The 12,501-nt window shown below is 37.4% G+C and overlaps 1 protein-coding gene across 1 annotated transcript; it reads left to right on the top strand.

Annotated features, from left to right (window-relative positions):
- Positions 1 to 457: 457 nt before the first annotated feature.
- On the top strand, positions 458 to 1,107 carry LOC144707864 (putative germin-like protein 2-3; the record flags this gene model as incomplete). Its single annotated transcript, XM_078581116.1, has 1 exon — positions 458 to 1,107. A coding segment is annotated over one exon (396 nt), but the record flags the coding sequence as incomplete, so codon positions are not given.
- Between the last annotated feature and the right edge of the window lie 11,394 nt (positions 1,108 to 12,501).

Below are 12,501 nucleotides of genomic sequence, written 5' to 3'. Positions count from 1 at the left end.
CGTGATAATTTTCGGCTAGGATCTGAGAAAGCGCACCAATATTTTTATCTTCGTCCTACATCAGTACCCTTTTTATATCCATTTCCTCGTCTCCTTAATATATTATGCATTACTACTCGTCGAGGATCTGAGAAAGTGCACCAACGATTTTACTATATTTCCATATCATTAACATTCAGGTCATATACGCACCTATAGATTCCGAACAACTGTTCATCCAGGATCGGAGAAACTGCACCCATGTTTTTATCTTCATTCAGTTTTATTAATCACCCTTGTTTTTAACCTCGCTAATTAATTCGGAATAACCGACTTTTCCTCCAGGGCATGGGATAGTCTACGGCTGCAAAGACCCCAGCAACGTAACGGCGGATGATTTCTTCACCTGCGGGCTCAACGTTCCGGGAAACACGTCAAATCCATACGGGTCCAACGTGACGTACGTCACAGATTTTAATATCCCAAGTCTCAAGGGCAGAAGCTGTCGATTGCGCGTTTGGACTTGAATATCAACGCCGTGGTGGCGCTGAACATCCATCTGACGGCCAGCAAGCTTCTGATCGTCATACGCGGCAGGATTCTGGTGGGCTTCATCACGCCCAACGGCAAGCTGATCACCAAGATCCTCGTCGCGGGCGACGTGTTCCTCTTCCCCAAGGGGCTCATCAACTTTCAGATCAACGTCGACGTGGACATCTCCATCGCCCTCCTCGCGTTCAACAGCGAGAGGCCGCGGACTATCGTGATCGGCGAGAACATCTTCGGCGCGGCGCCGCCTGTGCCATTGGCCGCCCTCGAGAGATCTTTCCGCGCCAACCAGGCCATCATCGACGCGATCAAGGCGCAGTTTTAGTAAGTAAGAGGGTTTGCTTTCAACCTTGCATGGCTTGAAAGTTGAAACCCCCCCTTCTCTTCCTAGAGTAAAAACCCTGAATAATAATAATAGTAATACACCTTGACTTGTTTGGGGGCCTTCTGTAGCCACCCGCAGTGCCGTCAGCCTTAAATAAACGGCACACCTCTTTGTGTATCGCTTCTCGTCTGATTAATAATGATGCTAACAATGTGTGTTTGTCCTAGATATAATCGTCACGTTTATTGCTCTTATTGACTGTTTTTTGGGGGTGGGGCTGTGTTTGTCTCTGAGTTAGAAAGACTCTTTTTTTTCGCTTTCAAAAGTGTTGGATTCCGAAGAAAGAGTGCGTTTAATCTGTAACTAAGCAAATAAAATGACCAGCGTTTTCCAATATTGAAGGGAGATTTTTTTGGGTTTCGTTAATTTTTCCCAGAGGCTAAGCTGAACGCTTGTGGTCTCTACATCTCTATCTCTGTTAGAAGACAAGAGTTGTCTGAATGAAATGACGACCAGGACAAGAATCAAAGAGACAGTTGTTTCGAGGCCTTCCGTAGCCACTCGCCATGCCGTCAGCCTTAAATAAACGGCCCATGTCTATTTGTATTGCTTTTCATCTTAAAGATAGAAAGAAAAACATGTTTCTGAGTAGAAGACTCTTTTGCTGTTTGAAAGGGCTGGTTTTAGAGGAAAGAGAGTGTGTAATTGGAACTGAATTAAGAAAATGTCCAGGGGTTTCAAACATTGAATGAACAAGTCTCGGATGATACGCCTCGACTTGCTGGAGGCGTTCTGTAGCCACCCACAACGGCTTCATCCTGAAATAAACGACACACCTCCATGTTTATCCCTTGTCATTTGAGTAGTCATAATAATAATAGCATGTATCGGTCAGGTCCTGTAATAATTTTGTCTTTAGATGGAGGGGCCGGCAGGCTAGGAGCGTGGATAACAAGTCATCAGAATCAAAGGTTATGTTTTTTTTTACATAAATAGAACGATGAATCAACAATGAAGGTTCCGATGGCACAAGTTTTGTAATCATAACAATAATTACAACATGTCCCGGTCTTGTTGATAATCAGAATGTTAATTGCTCGTAGTGACTGTCTTTGCTGTGGGGCTACTATTGAGTCAGCAACTCACCAGGGAAGGGGAGTCAGCAGTGACTGGCAACTCGCCAGCCCTGCCAGCAGCAGTGCTGACCAATAGGAATATAAATGAAGATTACCTAGTTAAAGCATGACATGAACCCTATACTCATTAAGAGAAGTACCAGCCAGGATTTAATCTAGGTCCAAATATAGACAGGATCAAAGATAGATGATTAGGATGAAACCGTAAAAAGGAAATCAATAACCGGTCAGGATTGAATCTAATCTAGCCATTATAACTCGTTATTACGGCTAAGATTAAAATGGCTACACTTTCTATTATTTACTCTAATATGCCGTATTATGAATATGAACCACTGTTCACATTTACATCTTGCGGAATTCAACGATCTTAACCTCCAATCTTGGTGTGTCTCTCTCGCTCTTCTTCCTTTTCTCTTCTTCTCCTCTATCCTTCTTCTTGTTATTGTTCTAGATCACTGCGTGGAGGATCTTTACATGGTACCAGAGCCAGCCTACATTTCATATGGCCAAAGGAAAGCTTCTCATCTCAATAAAATGATAATAATAATGTCTCCATCTTGCAGATTACCAGAACGTACACAGCTCTTCGTGACTGTCTTGGACTCGATGCTAGTTTCTCTCTGAATAGAAGTCTATTTTCACCTTATCAAGTGTTGGTTTTGGAAGAAAGAGGGCGCAATTCAAACTAAACAAAGAAAAGGACCAGGGTTCTTTAACATTGAATTAACCGGTCTCGACGAGAGGGAAACCTTTTTCAGTTACATTATTTTTTCCTAGATGTTAATATGAATGCCTGTGGTCATTCATAGAATCCTTTTGCCTCTGCGGGTTGGAGAAACAATTTGAGAGAATCTGATTAAATGCTTTGTGATAGAATTGAAACAGAGTTATGCTTATCGGATATTTCGGAGAGTTTCATTGATAAGGAAGATTTAGGGAATTTCAGAAGAAAATAAGAATACAGATTCAGAAAGATAGGGTGAGAAGCAAAGACAGAGATTGAGTTGTTCCCATTCTGTATTTTAAACTATTCGCGAGAAATCAAAAGCTTGCGAGACTAGTGAATGTATTCAACACTTTAGGGCCAGCACAGAGGATTTAGAGGCAGTTGGACGTCAAGTCAGTGAAAATTCATTATTTTAACCTTCTTGAGACGGCTGGTAACATAATATTCCCGATTCATGATAAGAATAAATCCAAGTCGTGATCATATGAACTTTTCACAGATCATTGCAAATTTAAAGGCTCATGATGTATATTCAATGCATCATCAAAAGGAGAGTGTAAATGGATTCCCTCTGATGGTCAAAGCAGCACAAATGCAAACACATAAACTGCCCGTCTCTAAACAAATACAAACATATAAACTACTAAATGAGCTATTCCCGAAATCATAGTCAAGGTTGAGGAAGAAGGAGAATAATCATTTCCACCTCCGCACTCAGCTCTATTCCCAATTTGGACACCGTGCAAGGTAACATCAATATATCATTAAATTTGTAGAACCAATATTCAAGGTTTACAAACAAATTATAAGAACAGATCTGTGAGCCTCCCTCAAGCCTACTCTACAGAACACCAGAAATCGTACCCAGACAGTGGAGCTACCCATCATATCACAGCTGTCGAAAACATCCTACAGCAACCGCTGTAGGACTGCATCCAAATGCAATGACTGGATGGATGATATGAGAACAGAGATGTGTGCTTTACGAAAAAAAAAGGATTTTGGTACCCAGAAACACAGGTCATCACGTCATTGGATGCAAGTGGGTTTTAGCATAAAATATAAAACCACGAGGGAAATTGACAAGTATAAAGCCAGACTTGTTGCCAAATATTTTAACAAACAAGAAAGCTTTGCTAAATATTCTACTGTCAATTGCCATTGTTTACAATTCATAAATTCCTCAATTAGATGTTTCCAATGTGTTATTATATGGAGATTTCAATGAAACTGTATAAATATGGAGTAACCACCTGGTTTAGAAATCAAACTATCCAAACCATGTATGTCAGCCAACAAAATCCATCTATGAGCTCAAGTAATCATTGATGGGGTGGTTTATTAAATTGACAATATTTCTTCATACAGTTTGCTTTATGGGGTCAAAATACACCTCCCTTTTCTTGAAAACCTTTCTCCAACTGTCCTATATATTTAATATTTTAATGATATTTTGTTTATCTGTCTACACTCTTGTGAAGTTAAGATTTTAGTAACATAGTGACAATCTAAATTTACTACAAAAGATCTTGAACCTCCTCACTATTTTCTAGGAATGAAATTCACCAAACACGATGAATCATATGTCATATCCCAATCAAAATAAATCTCATAAATTTTACAACATTCCAATGTAGAACACACCAAATATACATCTACTCCCTGTGCTTTACCAAAGCTTTCATCAAGTAAAAATGATCTTGTAAATTACACTTTATATAGAAACATTGTCGACTCTCTTCAATCTCTGACACTAACCAGATTGGCATGGTATTTGGGTTGGGATCTAGAGGCCTTGATCTGGATGAAAATAAGGATTCCATGCCGTAGAAGACTTATTACGCGGCATCAACAAAAAATTTGAAACAAAGCACATGTGCACGGATTGCATCTGTAAATTCTTGGATCTTCAAGCAAGATGAGTTGAGCTGCTCATGTTTGCAGCTTCTATATGTATCCACGTGATCCTCAACATGTCAAATATCCTCCTTCACCTTGACGAGCTCTGTTCAACCTCCACCATCGTCATTATGTTGTCCTAAACGCATCGGGAGTGGAGTGTAGGTGTGGGGATAAGGGAGAAGAAGGAGCAGGCCATTTAATAATTCTGGCCTACGTGAATTTCATTCATGGCCTTCCTTTATCCTAAGTTGACAATTTTCATGAAACCCTCAAAACTTAAGTATATCTTTCGATCTCCAAAAGATCATTTGCTCATGACCCTCTAGGCCCATGTATCAGACTATTTAACGAATCTAGTAGCCTGATAGCCTTTATTGGCCTTACAAGTTAATTAACTATGTCATCAGATTGATTAATTAATGTCGGATTGATTTAACCCACTCAATAAGTTGAGTCTCCAACCAGTAGGTTGCCAAGCTATAACTCATGCTCTAGAAGATACGAAGGAGTGTGTCTCAAATCACTCATGGAATCTGTTTGTCATTGGTTACCGTATATGTATAGTCCTTCATCCACTTGACACTCCAATGATGACTTAAGGCATGTTTAACTGTCAAACCCTAATCAGTCATCTGAGTTAGTATTCATGTGTTCGGAAATCATCGAAGAAGTCTTCTTCGATATTTCACTACTTTGGCCAAGGACTTCATTCCATCATATTCCTTGAGCTTTTTCCTCTTATACCAAGGGTGGACATGCCCATCTTGACCACTCAATCTTCTTTGTGAACTTATCGATGCATCCAAACTAAGACTGTTTAAAGTCCCATGATTAGAGACTCGTAGGTTTTAATCAAAGTACAATTGTCCGTCCACAAGACGTCTTTGGTATATCAGGTGTAAGGATCACTTACACAAATGTGACGTGAGTTAACCTGAATCACAATTTGGTATAATACCATTTAGGGATTACTACAGATAAATTCACTAGAGTCTTTCCACTAAAGAGAACCCACTATCTATCCTTAGTGTCTCCACACTAGTGGCTACGGTACCGACCATACTCATCATATGAGTGAGGTTAGATAGTGATATTCTATCCAGATACTTCAATGTCCTTGTCGAGTATCCTTTAAATATGAATATTTAGAACACATGCTTAAAGAATAGTGATCTCCATACAATTGTAGTACGATTTTAGCATATGAAAACAGATGATCCAGATATCTCATAGGCAATCCAGTCTTTCATACATGGATGGCCACATGGAGATTCGTTTTCACCACATCCATGAATAGGTTTTGGTCAAATCCCTACAAACTTGGTTAGTCTCTAAAAAGACAACTAGCAGATTCTCTTACAAAGCTACTTCCTCAAGCTTGATTCAATTTTTTATGAGACAAGCTCAACTTCTCCCATCTGGTGTTACTTGAGGGGGGTATTGAGGAAGTAGAATCAAGGAAGAGGAGTCAGCCATGACTAGCAACTCGCTAACCTTGTCTACAGCAGTGTAGACCAATGTGAGTAGAAATAAATATTACCTAGTAAAAGCATGCCATATACCCTATACTCATTATGAGTAGCAACCATGACTAAATCTAAGTCCAGATATAGATAGGATGAAAGATAGATGGTTAAGATGGAACCATATATAATAAATCAATCAACGGGCAGGATTCAATGTAATCTAGCCATTATAATCTGTTATGATGTCTAAGATTAAAATGGCTACACTTTCCTTTATTTAGGCTACTATATCGTATTATAAAGATGCATACATGTTCATATATACATCTTGAGGAATTCAATTATCTTACCCATCTATCATGAAGGGCCTCTCTCTCTCGTCTTCATTTATACCCCTTTTATTATTATTATTATTATTATTATTATTATTATTATTATTATTATTATTATTATTATTATTATTATTATTCTAGATCATGATTGAAATATATGTGGCCATCAAACTGATGACAGATTCATGATCTTGTTTAAAGTTTATTAATAGAATGTATTCATTAGAGTCCACGTGTGATGCTTATAATGAAGTCCATGAATACAATATCACATTTAGTGAATTATGATGAGATAGTAATACGGAGATCACTAGTCTTTTAACACGTGCTCTAAATATTCCTATTAGAAGGATACTCGAGAATGATATTAAAGTATCTGGATGGAATAGCCTTCTTTAGCCGCACTCATATTATGAGTGATAACCCAAAAATAGGGGTCGATTTTGTAATTTTTTAATCCGTTCTCATTGTTTATTTTAGCTTATACAATAAAATTTATAAAACCCTACTTTAGATGTATAGTGATAAGTATGGGTATCATCCAAGGGAAGCTAGTAAGGTATTCAATTAGTGTCTGCTTAAATAATTTGACCCTAATTAGAGTTAATTTAATCTTCAATGGAGATTGAATCACCCTAATTAGATGAAGAGTTTAGAAAGGGGGGTAGAAGAGATGGGAAGAATAGAAGTAAGGAACTCTAGATTGACTTCTTTGATCCAACAAAAATGATCAAAGGAGTCAATCAGAGGGGATAAGAAGAAAGTTTGATTTGGTTTTAGTTTGATTTTGGGAAATTTGGTAACAAAATTTTCTAACTATTAGATCATAAAGGCAATCTAATATCTCCTAGAAATTAAACTTTTTATAATTTTTTTTAATGTGCAAAGGGAATAGCTAGGTAAATTCCACTATCTCTCCTCTCAATCCCATTAAGGGCTTGTACATGTTGCACAAGCCATTGGTATTGCCTTCATACAAACACAAATTTTATCTCACGCGACATTGTTTTTGATGAAATATATTTATATTCTCTATCTGGCCTTGCAACTTCTCTATCTCACCTGGGACTACCACTCCCATTAATCTCTGCCCAATCCCTCATCAGGCAGTGAAACTAAGTTATTATCTCACACCCACTCCTGAAAACCACCTGTCAACATTTCTATCTTGTTCCCCATTTGCATCTCTTAAATGCTTTTGTTTCCTATTAGAAATCTATTAAATGATCATCTAAGTAACCCTCGCACATCTTCTATGCATACGCAGTGCTCCCATTTCAGCCCTATTTACTTGATTAAGTCCTCCAAGAGCTTTAATGACATCGGGCCAAACATGATAAATATGATGCTTTTCTCTGCAAAAATTATTGGGATTTAATCACCCCTTTTCTCACACCAAATCCATTGACTGAATAAGGAATAATAGTCTTCAATAGGGCATATAAGTTGAACTAAATTAAGAAACACCAAGTATTTGGACATTGACTGAATCAAATTTCCGGCATGATTCCCCCAATGTGGTAGTTGCAATTAAATACCTTCAGTTACCATGAAGGCCAAAAGAAAACATTTGTTTGTGATGCTAGGCTTATAAGGGAGTGTGTTAATTTAATTTGAGAATGTTTAGATGGAAGCTTGGGGCAGAAGACATTAAAGGTAAATAGAAAATATTCATTTTTACTATTATTTATGCACATAGAAGAAATAGCATTATGTATTGAAAAATTTTATAGTAATCACATTGTAAAGTTATCTAATAACTAGCTATTGTATATATCTACTAATTTATTATTATAATTAGGTAGGACACGAAGAGACATAGAGGGATTCAACAAGATTATGGACATGTCAAAATCATGTAATAAGATATCTCTTTTTTACGCCTTATATACAAATTATGCCTTATATATTAATATATATCCCATATATATCTAGTAGGGATATGGAATGAAAAGTTTGGTGATGAACAAAAATTAAGGTGTTATTAATTCTAGTGGCGTTGTAAATTTAACTTGCATAGATCCAAGATAATATGTAACTTTCTAAACTCACTCAAATATGTATAGTAGTGAGTGAGGTTCTGTCCACAAGTTTCAGCCTACTAAGACTAATTATTATTTATAAATTTCAATGAAGTTGAGAAATTCTTAAAAAGAGAAGATGACAGTGAAAGGTGAGAAGGTACGTAACAAGTAGAAGGAGGTAATTAGGGTGAGGTAGAATTAAGATGATATCTGATAATAACTAATAATAGGTATACTTAGGGACAAATAGAGAAAGCTAAAGCTAAGATATGTATTAAGATTCGATATTCTATATTGTTTTTATTATTATTTTAGATTATAGGTAGTGATTAAGTGGAATAATGAAATTTATTTTTTGAAATATAATAATGAGAGACAGTAAGATAGGCAGTGGAAGAATTATTTTTATATTTTTATTAATCGTAAGTTTTAATAATATAGAGAGAGATTACAAATGATTATATGTTTAGTAGGAATATCTTTAGTATGATTAGTATTAATTCATAATTAGGTTATTTGTAAGATAGGATACGTAGATATATTACTCATATGACAATAAAGATTCAAAGAGATAGTGAATATGGGTATTTTGTTTTAGTACAATATAAGAGAATGGATAGAGAGAAGATAGTTTAAGAATTAGAATGATAATATGAAGTGATTAAATAAGTATATAAATAGTGTTTGGTAACTATGGCCTTAATCTAAATAGAACCAATTAGATTTCTATAGTGGAAGACCTAGAACGAAATGGGAATGACACATACAAAATGATGGATAAGTCAAATGGGAACATAATGATAATCTCTGATACCGTGTGACACTGTCCAAATGTCATGTTATTTCTTTGATGATAACAATGGCTTAATTTGCTTTTTGCACCTCTACTTGACATGCAAAGGCGGTAGCCATGTCGAGGAGTCAAAAATTCCCATGAAATATTTAATCATTTCTTGCTCCTCATCAACCAACACTGGATTATTTAACACATTCAACGCCATGATATCTAGAACACTCCTCTTCTCAAAACTGGCTATAAGAAAGGCGTAGATGGAATTCCACCTTCTTGGGTATTCCAAGGGAGCATTTCTCTCGTCAGGTTAGCCAAACTGTTGGCATAATGCTACATGATGTTCTTCACATTTTGTTGACCACGTATTACACTGACTATCTCCTTGAGCCGAACTATGACGCCTCCCAGCATACAGGTACCGAAGTCATCAAACACATTGTGTTATTCCCTTATATTCACCCCAAGCATATCATTATTGTCTAATGAGTGACACTGATGGCACCTATGCCACATGTAGGGAGCTCGGCCCGGCGTGGAATACAACATTGATTATGTGTGCAACACAGAGCATGTTTCTTCTTGCACCAAATTAAGGGTTCACTGACTTCAAATTTTCTTCTGTAATAATCATCATTTTTCAGTTACTCGATACATTTTCTGTGGTCACCACACAAACCTGCATAAATTAAGACATGTTGCTAAGGAACCGAGAAAAAATGTGCCATTCAAAATGAAGTCACGTATTCCTTTGACTTCAACACAAACTCCTCCAAAATTTGAGGATGTGTGCGCTAGTTTCCCCAGTGTTGGGGGCCTCTGAACTGGCGTATGCCCAGCACCTGCTCACAAAGTTTCCACTCTAAGTCTACCCAATTCACAATCACCCCTAATAATGCAGTGTTGTTCTCCCAAGTCCATGCATCAATTATTAGTGACACTCAGGTAACCTCAGCCAACTTTTCCTGGATGTCTTTCTACATATCCTTACATAGTGAGTGCACTTTTTCCTTGATATTCTTAATGATGAGACAGATATCTATTCTTGTGAAATGTATAAAAATGGTTATAGAGTACTTTCTTACAACAACCCACGGTGAATCTGAAAGACATATGAAGCACACCAGTTCTTCTTTGGTCATCGTCATTGTACAACCAGTTTAATAATTTTTCATAATTTATGATATGTCAAACAAGTTTGCTTTTGACTTTGCTGTTGGAACTAGACTCCCCTTCCCCTTCCAAGTGAAATACACTTTATGATGGAACCTTTGCAGATGTCTCTACAATGGTGTGCTGCTTTGATATTTGCTACAGTCTATAGTGACACCACACAAGTTGCATTTGAGTTTATTTTTTTCCCAAAGCTATGTGGTGCCTTTATAATTTTTAATGTGTTATGGCGAGTTTTTCTCTGTTTGTGTTTGTGCTACTGTCATGTGATTCATCTTCCCCAGACATTTCTATGAAATTTGGTCTGTGTGAAAACATGCCATTTTCCATCCTATCGGTGTGTAGTTTTATAAAATAAATAGAGAGGCAGGATAGGTGAAACAATAAAAGAACGAAAAAAAATTAGGAAATAAAACTTTTAAAATTTGCATTTCTCTATGGACCTTACTGGGTATACTGTTATGGGACAAGACAAAGCAATAGTAATAGAGATTATGCTTGCAACACAAGAAAGACATGGCAAAAGACACAATAAGACTAGGATAAAAAAGATAGTAGTAGAAACTAAGACTGGGAGTATGAAATAGATAGAGTAAGATAATGTAATATTGAAAAAGAGAAAGAACTCAAAATAGACTAGTTATAAGAATACTCTACTTGAAGTAATAAAGAGAGAGCATGTGTTAGTGCTGGATTTTAAGAAACCAAAGGATAAATAAAGATATAAAAAATATTGGGTGAAATCCTAAATATGGGCGAAAGAAAGTGATAATTAAGCAAAAAGATTGGAAAAAAGAAAGCATGAGTAAGAGGGTAAACTAAGACAAAAAGAGAAATTGAAAAAAACAAGATTAAAAATAAGAAGAGGGAGTGAGGAAGTCTAATATGGGAAGGAAGAGAAAGACAATGAAAGGGAGAGTATTATTGGGAGAAAGAAATAGAGTCTTATTGAGTAAGATTAGGACTAAGAAATAAATAGGCTGAGCAAGAGTAAGATTTAAAACAAGAAATTTAGGGAGACAATCTGAAAAGCTGACAGTAAATTCAAGATACAACCATAGTAAAAAATAAAATCAACTGCACTGACCAATGGATTTAAGGAGAGTTGGTAACGCTGCTGGCAATTTCAAGGTCACAACATCATACTCTAAAGCACTAATTGAAATTCCACAACCAAGTCCAATGGTCGACTAAAACAGAAACCAAGATTAGAGCCCCAATAATCAGAAAAAATAGGGAGAAATAAAAATTTGGCCACCGAGTATAAGTTCATGATCATTGCTAAATCAAAATAATGAAAACAACAAACTTTCAAGCACATAACAAAACAATGGTAATTCAATAGAAAAATAGAAAGATTGGGAAAAAAAAGAGAGGAGAAGAAAAGTTGGATAGAATAAAATAAACATAGAGAGTAAGATAATGCAAGATTGGGAGAAAGAAACTAAAAGAGCATGTCCACACCTGGATTTGTTCTGCTAGAAGTTCACCCTTTCTGTTGCCAAGATGCCAGAAGCACCGCCAGAATGCAAAAAGTGTATGCTGAATGCCACCCCAAAATGGCTTGCTGCAATGTTAGAAGGCTTGCCGGAGTGACAGACTAGATGCAGATTCATTTCTTCCTCTTTACTTTCAAATGGTTTGCACACATTAACATATTCGCACCACACAAGGCTTTGGAGCAGACTGCACAATTACTCCGAATTTGGTGGGGTCGCACGAAAAACACTAATTTATAGATTGTTGAACATAGTGGGCCATGCACTACAATAGGTGGGGCCTGATGCCGGACAACGTCAAGGACGAGGCCCGGCTGTCACGGAGGGTTCGTGCTCGGTGTCGGTAGTGTCGGTGCACGTCGTCTACTCACGGGTAGGCGTGCAGCACGGGTCTCCTATGGGGACGAGCTATGATGAAATGCTCCGGGTAGGGGTTTTGTTCGTGCAGTTGCCGACAGGCCAACGGGGAACCGACGTCCGGGGCTCGACGGGGTCGCCCAGAGATGGCAAAAGACCTCCTGACCCTCGTCCGGACGGACGAGTTTGCTACGACGCCGAACGGGATTTCTCCCGCCGGAGGTTGCTCGCACGTGACG

The sequence above is a fragment of the Wolffia australiana genome, chromosome 9 (assembly GCF_029677425.1).
Source record: "Wolffia australiana isolate 7733 chromosome 9, ASM2967742v1".
Lineage (NCBI taxonomy): Eukaryota > Viridiplantae > Streptophyta > Magnoliopsida > Alismatales > Araceae > Wolffia > Wolffia australiana.
This window is presented reverse-complemented; position numbering and strand designations above follow the sequence as displayed.